Source organism: Crocodylus porosus, unplaced genomic scaffold (assembly GCF_001723895.1).
Source record: "Crocodylus porosus isolate Cpor-Errol unplaced genomic scaffold, CroPor_comp1, whole genome shotgun sequence".
Lineage (NCBI taxonomy): Eukaryota > Metazoa > Chordata > Crocodylia > Crocodylidae > Crocodylus > Crocodylus porosus.
Window position 1 is genome coordinate 19,676,790 of NW_017728911.1, and position 15,187 is coordinate 19,691,976.

Below are 15,187 nucleotides of genomic sequence, written 5' to 3' on the forward strand. Positions count from 1 at the left end.
GTCTTATGACCCCTGCCACCCCCCAATGCTCCTTCCTGCTCATGGCAGGGGGTCAGACCCGATGATCTGTCTAGGTCCCTTCTGACTCATTGATTCTATGGTTCTAGATGTGCAAAGGAGAAACTGCAGAGAGATAAATAGACCAAATTTGTCATTGGTAGATTAACATATTTATTATAGGTCTGATTTTTGTACAGAAGTTATGGAGAGTTTAGACTGGTCAAGTTCTGCATGATCAGACCGTAGGCAATTATTTACTTGCTTGTTCTTAAAGAACTTCACACACAAGCCTTTTATAGGCTGTAGGTGTCCTTACCTTCAATCCAAGCACATCTTCCTATCTAAGAACAAGAAACTAGAAGTAACCCTACAAAATATGGCGAAGATTAATTAGGGCTTTCAACGCAGTACAAGTGGGGAGTAAATATTCTCTGAAGGTATTACCTCTTCAGACACCATCTTCAAAAACCTCTACAAAAATATGAGCTCTGCAGCATACCCACAGGGCAATGGATCTGGACTGCTTTCAATCCAAAAGGAAGCAAGTTTCAAAGTTCTCTGTATCAGAAGTGTCTTCTAGTTACCCTCTCTCCTTTCATACTGATAGGGTCATCATTGAACATCTCTGCTGATCTCTTGTGTGGTAATTCAGCATAAAGGAAGTGCTGATTTTTATGATCAGTCAGGTCCTGGGATTATATTTTTATAAGTACATATCAGTATTAAATATTTCTTTCTCTTTAGCTTACCAGAAATGTACATGCTTTGCATGTATGAGGTCCAGGGCTTAATCCACAGCATCTCTCTCTATATATATATCTACATATAGTGATTTCACTTTTATTTGTTTTAAGGCTTTGAACCTAAAGGACAGGCTGGAGTGACAGCCTGAGGATCAGTCATGTAAAAAAAAAACCAGAAAAAAACCCTGTGTTTTGCTGATTAGATTCAAAAGGATAAAGCTCTGTGCTTCTTTAGCTCTAATTGAAGTAACCATTGATGAGAAGCTCTTTAATTCTTTGAGTGCTGATGGCTCAAAGGGCCAGGCCTTAGAAAGACAGACGTACAGCAGATAGGAAGGTTGAAAAGGCCTGATAAAGAGAGAGACTTTGTCTGTCTTTCTCAACTGTCAAAATCCTTGAGAGAGCTTGTTTTGGAAATGATGGATGTAGTGCTGGAGATAACATACCTTTCAACATTAAAATCTAGTGGATTCAGGAGGTGGATCCAGGTGGAATCGCAATGTACAGGAATGAAATAGGGCTGTAAAGAAAGACTTGTACAATTATAATTTGATCTTTGCTATTTTAGCTCCCCATCTCCTTTAGTTTCTCCATGTGCAGGTGGTCAGTGACTATCTTGTATGGTGATTAGTGAAGATTAATTAGTTAAGAGTGGTACCTCTCTCTTGGATCATACTTCTAGTGAGTTGCACCAAAATGTACATGCTGCTTGAGCTTTATGTGGAAATGGCTTGTCACAGTTCCAGATACTTATTTGCATTCACAATTATTGCATATTTGACAAAATCAAGATGATTGTTTACAGGTTCTTGTTCAAGAGCCCCATGGCACTGCTTAAACTGTAAATACGTGTTTTACTAGTATGGTGGTCCTTTGCATTGGGCATCGGTATAAGTTTTCTGCATTTAGAATCTGTGGGATTCTGAAACATTGTTTTTGACTATCCATTCAATAAAAATCGAAAAGTAGCGTATGCTCAGCACCAGACCTCAAATACCTGACAGCAAATCTCGTTCTTCAGTTAGATGTGATACCTTTTATTAGACCAACTGAGTAGTTGGAAAAAATTGGTCTAATAAAAGATATCACATCTAAGCAGCGAACATTTCCTCCGTATGTCCTTAGATTAACACGGCTACAACCAAAAACACTGACAGCAAATTTTGCATCTGAATTGAAGTAGAGATGACCACCTGCAGCATATGTGCCACAAGCAGCGTGATCGGCCTCTGTGAGGTGGCATGTGACAGACTGAGCAGGGAGCAAAGAAGCAGAGCAGCAGATTGGGCAGGGAGAAAAGAAACAGCAGAGGGGGCCAGGGAAGGGGATTGGAGAAGCACTTGGTTAGGGTATGGAGCTAACTTGTGGCATGTATGCCATAAAGGTTGCCTTCCACTGATTTAAAGCTTTGCTGCCAGCAGTGCTAGAAAGTGTTGTAAGTATGCTATTATGCACATTTGTATAAGAAGGAGGTTGTCTGTAATTCTGGACCCACTTCTTTTCCCAGAGTACTTCCTAAAACTGTGTCCTTCAATGTAAAATAGCACAGCCTCCCTATTGCACACTGGACTGCAGTAATCTATTGTGTAGTTTCACAGAATGATTCAGGTCTGTTTGAACCAATTTAGGTGACTGCAGCTTTGGAAAGGGTTTATACAAACTTCAGCCTTGGACCTGCATTTTATACTTCATGCCCGAGTTGGGAAGCATCAGGTTTGACCCAGATTTTTTTTTAAAATTCATATTCTTATTCATATGTACCTCTCCATCTGATTCAGCAGCATACTAAAATATGTTGGAATATTATGCTGGCAGAGTTCATTGAGATAATAGGTAGCTGTACTCCAAAATAACTGTTTCCATAGCTTTGAAAATCTTAACCCCCATTCATACTAAAAATGTCCAGCAGTAATCGAACTCTGTTCCCACTAAGGTCAATGCAAGTATTTTCAGTGGTGTTGGAGTTCAGTCGATGTTGATCACTTCAGAAAATCTTAGCCTTCGATTTTAATGAAATAGAGAATTGTAGAAGTAGTAGACTGTATTAAGATCTTGTGTATAAGACAAAAAAAAATTAGGTCATTCATTCCGTATCTCAGCAAAAACAGGCATGTGTTTTCAAGCCATTTCTAATTTCCATTTGTATTTTATAAAAACATATTCTCCATATATTGCAGCCCAAGCCAGACTTGGTACTTCTTTTCTCCTGGAGTTGGGCTTATCCTAGCCCAAAGCATTGTCATCCCATTTTCTTCTTACTTAAATGCAAAGTGAAATCTTGGAAGTTTTGGTATTTTTTCCTATCCTCCTCTGGCAAAAATCTGGAGGACAAAGAAACAAGGATCTCTTGTTAGAGGCTAGTCACTCCAGTGTTTTAATGCAAAACAATGGACTTGTGTACTTTTAAAGACAAGAGCTGTTCTGAGCAACATTGAGTTCTGGTAGGACAGTGCAAGGAGGCTCTGAATACACACAATGAGAGAGACTTTTATTTCTCATGATTTCCATCACTTTCACAAGCAGGAGCATTTGTTGCAACATAAACAGCAGCGACTTTCCATCTCATATAGAACCTCTTTGGGCCAAGCCTGTCCTGGTCATATTCTACTCTGAATGTCTTGTAGTTAGGGAAGAAGACTGAGCCCAGACAGCCTTCTTTTATTTGTGCTAGATGTGAGGTGCATAATTAATAGATTGAGACTTTTTTTTTTGTTATGATGGTTCATTCCTGGCACTTGAGATGTGGTTTGTCAGCATTTCTATTATAAATATATACATCAAGGATTTATAATGTTACAAACTCAAACATTACAGTTTTGCAAACAAGTGAACAGATGTATAATATAGGTAGATAGCTGCAGTATTAAGACTTGGCATGTGGACATCTAATCCAAATCCTAAGTAGTGACACTACTTTAGAAGTTTTTTAATGAAATAATTTCAGAGAGTCTTTCTCTGGGTAATAAGGAGCAAAAGTCCTTTACTAGAGTGCAGGGTAGAGTGTACTCAACAGTATGATTCTCCCTGGATTGCTCTGCCACTCATCCCTAGCCTACTCCTGGAGGAATTTCCTTTTGAATACAAGCCAGTACCCTATGGCCTGCAGGCTGGATTCTGCCCTAAGAGCCATTTGATCCAGCCTGGAGATGTGGGGCTTCAGCAGCTGGGGGCTGTGGCAGGAGTCACTTTCACCTGCCACCACAGGAAGATCCAGCTATGGTACTACCCGTGTTGTTGAAGGAAAAGCACCAGATGTAGGTACTTTTCCTGGGCTGCCATGGGGCCAGCAACTGCCTTCCCACCCACCTCTGACCCAAACTGGGTCACACTAGACTGCATCCTAAAGACATTGCTGACCACTGCTCTGGAGACAGTAAAGGAGTAAAAGCTGTTCAGTCTGTGGTTTCTCTGTTGAGACTTCTGCCACATCTTTTACTGTCCTGATGGCAATGTGGTTTGTGGTGATGGGTTGTTTTGTTTTTATGTGGCTCCTGTCGTTCAGGAACTAGACTGAAATTTAATATGCCACTTAATTTTCACATGGGTAATGACTTCTGATAAATATGGGCCTCATTTGAAAGAAAGCTGTTGATGCAGATATAAAAGATTTGTAATCCCATTGCAAATTTATCATCTGGGTCATACAGCTTCTGAGACTGCACCATGAAAAAGTATTCTAAGAGCAGTGAAAATTTCTTCTTTCTGTGTGACAGAGTACAGGAGGAAGAAATGTGAAAAACCTCTTACTAATAGATTTTTTTTCTACTTCTGGCCCACTCTTGACAAAAAGCTGAGGCTGCCTACATAAGAAAGAACCAGCTCATTGCCGGTCATACAGGTTAAACCAAAAAATAATAATAATAATAACACTGGGCTTCTTTCAGATCCATAAGAAGAGCCACTACAGACTTATTTCTAGTTCCCCTTTTCATCTCCAGCAACGGGCTTTATTCACACGATCTCCTGATATATACAAAATAGTCTTACTCTCCTCTGTCTTTTGATGCTCCTAGAGTAAATCTCAGTAATGAAGGAATGACGAAGGAGCTGGACTCTTCCGCTCTTTCTCTTGATGCAAATTCTTGACGTTTGCTGCAGGGAGTCCCACACAGCCTTCCTTATTCAGACTGGAGTGTGCACTAGACTTTGGCTGCCAAAAGAGCTGGCTTTGATTTCTGTGCTGAAAGGATTTTTGAAGACCAGCAACTCCAGCCATGAGAGTGGCCCTTCTTTTCATAAGATATAAACAGATGCAGTATTGCACAGTGTGGGTACATTAATGGTTGCTGGACTTCATGCTGAATGATTTTGTTGTGATTTTATTTTTTTCCTTCTGAACCAGTCATCTTAACTTCTGACAGTTACACAACTGTGGCTGTTTTCATTCACGCACAGTATACTGATGAACCAGAAGCTGAGAACACACAGGCTAAGTACAAATAGTCAAAAAGCCTGAGGCTGAATCAGTTCAGTCTTTGCAGGTTAGTCTAAACTGCAGAGATTAAACTGAGAAACAACTGGAAAGACATTCACTCTTGATTTAGGAAATGTAGCCACACACCTACAGTTGCTCAGGCCAGAAGCTGGGGAGCTCTAGAGCAGGGCTGTCTGGCAGAGCATGGGCTGTGTGTTCGCTGCTTCTTCCTATTGACCCCGAGGTCTCTAGGATTTGCAGTCCAGAATCACAGTAGCAGGACTCTGCAGGGTTGCTCATCACTTCCTCTTCCTGCTTCCGGGTGCCTCTGGGATTTGTAGTCCACAGTTGCCACCAGCAGTAAGCTTTTAGCAGAGCAAGGCAGCTCTGTACTTATGGGAAAGGAAGTTTAGCCCCCATCTCTGGCCCCAGACCCCAGCTGAGGTTTGCCTGGGAGGGGATAGTCCCTGCCTCTTTCTCCCCCCCCCCTCCACCCAACCCTTCTCTGCTGGAGCAGACAGCACAGCACAAAGCAGAAAAGCATGTTGGGATGCTGGGGTACTGTGATTTAACTTGAACCAGGGAATCTGGGACAGAAGTTCTATAAACCAGTTTGACCCAAATCGGTTAAGTGTGATACTACTGTACATTCAACCAGGTTTATCTTAAACCAGTTTCAACCATTTTGAATAGGGAAAGAAGTTACACATAAGCCATTTTAAGTGATCAGAAACTGGCTTAACTGTAACAGAAGAGAAGCTCAGTGCACATAAGCCAGTTTCAAAATGGCTGAAACTGGCTTAAGATACTCCTTGTTGAGTGTAGTATCAGACTTAACTAATTTGGGTCAAACCAGTTTATGAAACTTCTGTCCCAGACTCCTTCCTAGTTTAAGTTCAGTCAGAGTCCTCCAGCATCCCAGAATGTTTTATAGCCTTGGACTGCACTAGGGTGTGCTGTCTGTTCCAAAGAGAAGGGTTGGCCCTGCCCCTCTGCTCCCTACCTGGTATAGTGAGGGCTGGCTGTGCTGGGGGGGGGGTCGGAGTGGGGGGGCAAACCTGGCTGGGGATGCAGCCTCATCTGCAGCAGGGGGGTACTGCCCCCTAGCAAACCACAGCTGGGGTCTGGGGCCAGGGAGGGAGGTTAAACACCTCTTTCCCTACTCAAACTTAGTGCTGTCTGCGACTGTGGATTACAAATCCCAGAGGCACCTGGAAGCAGGAAGAGGAAGTGATAAGTAACCCTGCAAAATCCTGCTGCTGTGATTGTGGACTGCAAATCCCAGAGACCTCAGGTGCAGCAGGAAGAGGAAACAAACACACCCAGCCCTGCTGGCTACATACCAGAGAGTCGTACTTTAGCACTCCCTGACTTCTGGGCTGAGCCACTGCAACTGCAGGCATGTGGCTGCATTTCCTGAATCAAAGGTAAATATCTGTTCAATTCTGTTTCAATTTAATCTCTGCAGTTTAGACTAACCTGCAAAGATTGGATCCATTCAGCCACAGGCTTTTTGACTGTCTGTACTTAGCCTTTGAAACTGGTTTACATGCACTAAACTTCTGTTCTGTTGCAGGTTTAAACCAGTTTCTGATGGCTTAAACCAGTGTATGTGTAACTTCTTGTGACAGGGCCATCTCGAGGCCGATCTTAGGGAAGTCCTCCCACCTGCCTCTCCTGCTACACCTTTGATAGAAGCATTTAGAAGTTAACAAGGTGGGAGGTTTCCCTTTTTAATGCCTGATGTCAAGGGTGTAATATATGGCTCCAGCCTCCCCTTTACCATGTCCCATGCCTTGTAGATGGCTTCCAAAGAAATCACTATTGACTATTACTCTCCCAGCTACATTGCTGAGCCACACTCAGCCTCTGGCCCAAACGTGGCCTCAGAGATCCAAAGACTTACCTTGGCCACAGTATCCCCTCGCTGGGGCCTCAACTCATGTCCCTGCATTAGGGCCTCAGCTCTGGCAACTCTGGTCAGCCCACGTGCAGTCCTTCAGGCCCCATAAGGCCCTATTCTACATGGCTGCTGGCCGCTACTCTGCCCCCCTCGCTGGGGCTATGGGACCTTACACCCTGTGGGCCTCAGGTGTCCGCAGATGTGCCTGGACCCTACTCTTGGCTTACAGTCCACTCAGGCCTTGGGTGTCTGTAGACATACCTGGACCCTTTTCCAGGCCCCACACAACGGGCCTGCGTCCTGCCTCAAGACTCACTCAGTGGGCCTGGGCCCCTGGGCTTTTCTGTCAAGGTGTGCTTCCCTATCCTTTTCCCTCCACAGGGTATCTACAAGGCAGCAGGGCTGAGGCTTTCTGGCACCCCAGACTCACCCTTCACTGGGGAGGCAGCCCCACCACACCATCCAGCCTCAGCAGGGTGTAGTTTTAAGTTATTCCCCAGGACTAGGAACCTCCTCCATCCCCATAATTCCTGCCCTTTTCCTCCAGGTGTTCTGAGAGGAGGCTTTGATTGATTGATTAATTGATGTTTATTAGGCTAGTAAATTATAAATTATATTTATTCCTTCATTCCATCTGGCAGACTGGGCAGGCTGGATATATGCTGTCTGAATCCATCCACCTGGGCATTCATTTATAAATACTGCACAGGAAATGTATCATGTCCTGAGAATTCAGTTTGGGGGCTTTGGAGTAAATGACTTGTGAGTTCTAATGCCAGTTCTGTGGGTGATTCTCTGTACATCCTTCATCAAATATTTTATCTTTTCTTTCTCAGTTTTCTGGTATTTGGAATAAAGATAATAGTTACTTACCCTGAAAGGTATACGCTTTAGTTTCTCTATTGCTTTGGAAATATAAAACATTGTATAAGCTCCATATATTTTGCATATTTTTTAATGTTTTAAAGGTTTTACATCTTTTTAGCAAGTGAAATTGTCAGATGGTCAGTTTGCAAAGCTCCAGAAACCAGGGGGTGGACAGTGCCAACTTGAGGAGAGGAAGAACTGTTTTAGTAGCAAGTGGACCATTTTAACAAAAGTGAGAAGGAATTGCAAAGGGACCCCTGGTTCCAGAGCTGCTATTAAATAATCAAGTAAGACCTTTCAATTAACAAATTCAAAGAAAGTCTTATAAGAAGCCTTGTCTACTGTTTACATCAAAAGAGTGGGTATTAGAACACCTGTTTTCTGGTTCTGGTTCTGTCACTGATTTTCATGTCTGTAAAATGAAAATACTAATAATTACTAGTAATTTAGTAAAACACCAGGAGATTCTGGCATGAAAAAGCTACATAGGTACAAATTATTATTGAAATAACAGGATGAAATCCCAATTAATATGCCATAGGGTCAAGTTCTTTAAAGGCAATGTAATGACAGGGCAGACTGTAACAGCAGTGCCAGTTCTAAATTACTATACTGGCCATATACAGAGCCAATTAGCCCTCCAAAAAGACTAGATTACTAATATCTTTTTTTTTTTTTTTTTTACCTGATGCATGTATAATATATATACCATTACCATCTGTAATGAGGGCTGTTGCTAGGTTGGATGCACAAGAAAAAGTATTTTTTTAGAGAACAGCTGCTAATTAACATGTCTCTGCGTTTCAGAGATGAACGGAATCAGTCAATCATTGTAAGTGGAGAATCTGGAGCAGGAAAGACAGTCTCTGCTAAGTATGCCATGAGATATTTTGCCACTGTGAGTGGTTCTGCGAGTGAAGCTAATGTTGAGGAGAAAGTGCTAGCTTCCAACCCCATCATGGAGGTAAGAGATGTACCCAGTCTTTACTCGTTGGGGTCATTATTCTGTGGACTAACTCAAATATTCAGCAAACAGAAAAGTTTTCTCCAGAGGCAGTCAAACTGGACTGAAGATAAAGTTTACAAAGATTAGCACAATGTCATTTATTATGGGAATATGTATTTTCCAGAGAGTCTTCTAAGTTATCTTCCTGCAGTATTCATTGGTAGATAAAGAAAAGAGAGTATGTGAAAAATTAAGTAAATTAAAAAAAAAATCATTTCAATTCAATTCTAAGCAAAAATTGTTTTAAAATCTATTAAGACTTATAAGAGTGGTTGTCCAATGAGTAAGTAATAGAATGGGTGTATTTGTAAAATCTACAGAAGGCTAAAACGTCTGTTTTTATTTGTAGAAATTTGAATGAGACAGTAGAAAGGTAACGAAGTATAGTTTCAGGGGAATCATTAGCTTGCATATGAAATGTTCAGTTTTATGAGCTGTATCTTACTGGGAGGACGAAGTGAAAATATGCTTAAAGTATAAGAAGTTGATTCTTGCAACCAAGTAATATATTGCTTATGAAAAAGCCAAGAAAATTCTTTCTGCAGTAATTAATTTCACGATAACTTTTCAATTTCCTGGACAATCTGAAGCATCACACTATTAACTTGCTAGGTTACATTTGAATTCCATATTCTTTTGGGCTAGAGGTAAGACTGTTGCTGATAAATTTAAAGAAAAACAAGTAATTTCCCTATTGCTGCAGAATCATTTTTCTGCACACAGATGAAGAGGACACTTGGAAATCCAGATGTCATCCTTTCCTTTCTCATATCCTTATGTGAGGGTATTTAGCAGAATTCACAAATTCATTTGAATCTGACATGGCCACACTGTGAGTGCTTCTGCTATGGCTTTGAACTCTCAACCTCTGGGCTTCCAGTGTCTATGCCACTGGAGCAGGGTTATCCAGATCTCATAGAATCATAGAAAATGAGAGTTTAAAGGGATCTGAGTAGGTCGTCTAGTCCAACCCCATGCTCAAAAGCTGGACCGTCCCCAACTATATCACCCCAGCCAGACTTTTGTCTAGCCAGATCTTAAAAACCTCCAAGGAAGGAGATTCCACAACCTCTCTGGGTAATCTGTTCCAGTGCTTCACTACCCTCCTTGTGCAAGGGTTTTTCCTAATATCGAGCCTAAACTTCCCTTGCTGCAACTTGAGACCATTGCTTCTTATTCTATCATCCACCTCCACTGAGAACAGTTTTTAGCTTACCGGCTCCCAATCTTTGTTATGGGTACCACCAGTGGTACACAGACAACCTATCAGTGATATGCATTAACAGATTTATTATAATTACTTTATATGACAAAAATTTGCTGGTGGTACTTAAGGTTGTATTGTTTTAAATTGGTTGTGAGCAATCTGTCAGAGTTTTGGAACCGCTGCTCCATCCTCTTTGTAACCACCCTTCACGTAGTTGAAGGTTGCTGTTAAATCACCCCTCAGTCTCTAGACTAAATAAGTCGAGTTCCCTCAGTCTCCTCATAAGTCATATGCCCTAGACAATCTAACCATTTTCTCTGTCCTCAACAGTACTCTCTCCAATTCGTTGACGTCCTTTTTGTAGTGGGGGGCCCAAAACTGAACACAGTACTCCAGATGTGGCCTCACCAATGCCAAACAGAGGGACAGAATCCCCTGATGTGCTGGCAATACTCCTACTAATGTAGCCCAGGAGGCTGTTAGCCTTCCTGGCAACAAGGGCATACTGGTGGCTTGTATCCAGCTCATTGTCCACTGTAACCCCCCAGGTCCTTTTCTGGAGGGCTGCTTAGCTAGTCTGTTCTCAGCCTATACTGTTGCATGGGATTGTTTCATCCTAAGTGCAGGACTTTGCATTTGTCTGTATTGAACCTCATGAGATTTCTTTTGGCCCATCCTCCAATATGTCGAGGTCTTTCTGAATACTAGCCCTACCCTTCAGCATATCTACTCTTCCCTCTCAGCTTGGTGTCATCTGCAAACTTGCTGAGGGTGCACTTCTCCATCTTTCATGTCCCTGATGAAGATATTGGACAAAACCAGTCCCAGGACTGATCCCTGGGGTAGTCTACTTGATACTGGCTGCCAACTAGACATTGAGTCATTGACTAATACCCTCTGAGCCCAACAATCCATTCCGTTTTCTATCCATCTTACAGTCCACTCATACTATACCTACACTTCTTTAGCTTGCTTGCGAGAAAGTTGTCAGAGACTGTATCAAAAGCCTTGCTAAAGTCAAGGTATATCATGTCCACTGCTCTCCCTGCATCCAGAGAGTCAGTCATCTCATCATAAAAGGCAGTCAGGTTAGTCAGGCATGACTTGCCCTTGGTGAATCCGTGGTGACCATACCTAATCACTTTTTAGTCTCCTCCAAGTGCTTAGAAATGAATTCCTTGAGGACCTACTTCATGATTTTTCCAGGGACTGAGGTGAGGTGGACTAGTCTGTAGTTCCCTGGATATCCTCCATTTTCCCTTTTTTAAAGATGAGCACTATATTTGTTCTTTTCCAGTCATCCGGGACTATTCCCTACCGCCACAAGTTTTCAAAAATAATGGCCAGAGGCTCTGCAATCACATCTCATGACTCAGTGAAAACAGTTATTATTTATCATTCTCATATTTATGACCATTTAGCTATTTCTCACTTACCAGCATTTCCTGTAGCTTCAAACTGTAGCAGAGATGTTGGTTGGTTAAGGAACTGTAATGAGCCTTTATTCACAATAGAAAAACTGTGTATTGGGGGAATTCTTTAAGAGAAATGGTTCTGTGCTGAAAACAATTTTATTTGACCTAAGAAACAAGTTCACTGCTTTATGATTTGGTTGATATTGAGGTTTTGTGTACAGTAGAGGTACTGGTGGATATTAACAAGTGGTAAGAGAGGCAGCATCTTTTCAAGGTAATACGATTCATCACAGGCATGCATTTTAAAGATAGTGAATTTTATGAAATTCTGCAACTCGGTTGCAAATGCTGCCAGGTTTTACTTTCCAGTATTTTTAAACTCTGTTTTATTCCTTCTTTCCTCCTTGCTCAAGCACTTCTTGACACCCAAAAAGCACAGATGGCGCTATAACTGCCCTAGCACAACTGTGACACATGTGGTTTTGATGTGTTCTCTCATAAGGTAATTCTGCCTGGTTTGCAGTGCTGTGTGGCATTTCAAAACAAGGTTGTGTGGTGCACTACTCCCAGAGATAAACACTGCATACTATTCCAAAAGATTGCTGTTCTTATATCGGCTTCCTTAAAGAACACAGATTCACTCTTGGAGTTTTAAAATCAGCTGTAGCTGAGTCACTCACTAAGAGAGATGTTGAGATGCATTTTTAAATAAAATGCCAAGGAATTAGGCCAGACTTGATCATCATGGGGGGATGAGAATTATTTTGGCCATCTTCATGCCTCCGATGCATGTGTTTGCTCGCGCCGTATTGACAGCTTTACATCAAAGGGTCACGCTACCGGCAGACCCAATCCAGGGCCAGCCCAGTACCGTTTGAATAGGTCTCCTGTGTTTGGGGGCCCTGGAAGCCACAACTGCCACAGGAAAAAAAAAGAAAAAGTTTCTAGAGGGGCTGCACTTCTGTTGGTAGCCTAGCAGTAGAAGTATGTTTGGAGAGCAGGCAAAGAGCCAGGGCCAGGGCCAGGGGGAAATCAAATACCTCATCTCACTGCAAGAACGGCAGTGAGCGATAAAAAGGTAATGATTTATTTGAAATGACTAGTCCCCCCATCTTTTGCTACTGCCCTCCATGGTCTACAAACCACTCAGGGAACTAACAAGTGGTACCAGTGCTGAGATACCTTCTGTGGTATTATACAGAATGCTTGTACCTTCTGTATAGATGCTTTATTTTTTGCCCGGTTTATATGATAAATTTGCTAATTGATCTCACGTTCACGGGAGCTGTTTAGTTGAAGTCCAGCTCATAAACCAAAATATTCTGTGAAAAAAATAAGGTAAAGGGGAAAAAAAAGGCCACTAATTATGTGATTTAATTTCCAAAACAAAGACATTTTAAAATGAATGAGGACTAGAAATGTGACTATCTTTAACTGAGACATCTAAAAATAAAAATTATAGTGGTTTATATTCCCTTTGCTAACATGAAAGGACAGTGAACCTCCTTGAGCCAGTGCAGACATAAAATTTGAACAAGTTTTGAAATGGTTATAATTGGGTGGAGGTTCTCCTTGATTTCAAGCATCTGATGAGTTTTTTTAATCGACCATTCCATAGCTGAAAATATTTATTAAGAAATCTGAAATTGTGCTTCAGTATGTTGTAGAGCAGCAAAAATAACATTTTGAACTCTGCAGTTGCAGAATCAACAGAAGACCATATTAATTTGTGTAAACTAGGAAGAATATAATTTATGATTTTATGGTTAATTTGGAGCAGGAAAGAGAACCTACATGAAAAAAACAGTCAGAAACAGAATGCGATTTTATTTTTCAAACTTCAAAATGGACATACTAACCAATGGAGCCTTGGGAGCTGCAACAATTCATGCCAAAATGCTTCTGACACACTTTTTTTTCTTTTATTTACCAAGTACTTCCTAATATCAGAGGATTAATTAAGTACTGAATGGTGCTACTGACTTTTAAAATGCTTATTATTTTGTAATCAATAGCTTCTGTGAGTATGTAATTATTGATGTCTTACAAGGTATATTTTATACTCTGACACACTTCTGAAGGAATGGTTGTCATGTTCTTTGTCTAGTACTCATTACTTACTTTATTAGTACACCATCATGTTTACAGTGCCAGTGGCTTAAAAACGTAATTTACAAAATATTTTAAATTGCAGATTTTATGCATCTAAACCTTGAGGCTTGAGCATACATGAGAAGGAATTAATTTTCTCAGGAATAAGTCAGAACAGCAATTGTTGCTTTTTTAAACGTACCATCACACAGCTATTCACAATGCAGCAGTGCATGTTTAAAAGCAGTGGATGCCTGTATGCAAGTGTGGAGTGTGTTGGAACAGACTCATTAATTGAACCTGTTCAAGCATGGTAATTAAAATTAAGGGCCCTCACCACCATTTTGAAGTGTGGAGACATGGATACACAAGACGCTGTGGTGTTTTAGTTAGAGCGGCTCTTGGAGCTGCTCTAATTAAAGCACGTGCCAGCTACCCCTGCCCCCAGAGCATGTGTAGAAGTGCCCAGTGGTTTTAACTATTTAGAGACCTATGTGGCATTCAGAGCTAAATTGTTAGAAATGCAGAAATACACAATCTACTCATGTAATCTTTGCCTCTATTTATACATGCTACTGCTGCAGCTTCATGCCCCTTTTGCAAGGCTCTGGCTCCTATATACTAATCAGCACCCCTGCCAGTGCTGAGCAAGTACTGGTCTTTGCTTGCACAGTTGAAAAATCTGAATATATGGATATTTAATAATTGTCATTTGGTCAGCGTTATCTTTCTTGTTTTTATTTCAGTACAAAGTGTCTACAGAGTGGCTACATGAACCAGAAAAGTAGGCCATACCCCCAACTTTACATTCCATAGTTATGATGTACTTTAGTATGGTTCTGCACTTGATACAATTGGCTATTTTATATATTAGATGCTGTAGAATATGATAGAAAAGCAATCTGCTTTATCAGAACTAAATAACTCTTTATGCTGTTCCTGTGTAGCCTTTGTAGGTATCCTTAGTAATTCCTAGATGTCAACTGCTGAATAATGAGCATTGTACTAGCTTCTTGCAGGAAAGAAAGCGCTTTGTTCTGCATCCCTGCATTATGCATTGTGTATCTATATCTCACATTGTGCGTCTCAACAGTTCTGCTGACAATTTTTCTCTAGTTTGTATATCAGTGAAGATTGTTAATTATAAATCAGTAAGGTGGTGATAACAAGTCAGGGATGAAACCAAACTACTCTAGGCCCAGAGGCACCAATTAACCTCATGTATTCTTTACTTTAGAGTTGCATTCACAAAAATGCCATCCATGACCAGAGTGTCCCTCCTTTTCCTCCATTTTCTTTTGATAAGCTTGTGGTATGATATAAGAACTTCAGAGGGGCATCACAGATCCAAGCTACATTTCTTCCTGGCCCATTCCTGTACAAGTTATAGGTAGCCAGCAGCAAATGACTTTCTGCCTTGCCACCAGATCTTAACTCCATCTCCACTGGGTGGGACACACCTCTGACTACTGGTTTCAGTTCCTAAACAGCATACCTTAAACTCTCTCCTAGTGAAAACTGCCTGATTTTTTTTTTTTTTT

General features: G+C 41.2%; 1 protein-coding gene across 10 annotated transcripts in view; it reads left to right on the forward strand.

Moving 5' to 3' along the window:
• MYO5A (myosin VA) overlaps positions 1–15,187 on the forward strand; it is a 193,418-nt gene that overhangs the window by 94,380 nt on the left and 83,851 nt on the right. For all 10 annotated transcript variants that reach the window (XM_019533553.1, XM_019533557.1, XM_019533559.1 and 7 more), the window contains exon 5: positions 8,735–8,891. In XM_019533553.1, the coding sequence (XP_019389098.1) occupies positions 8,735–8,891 (157 nt within the window). The remainder of the gene's footprint in view (positions 1–8,734; positions 8,892–15,187) is intronic.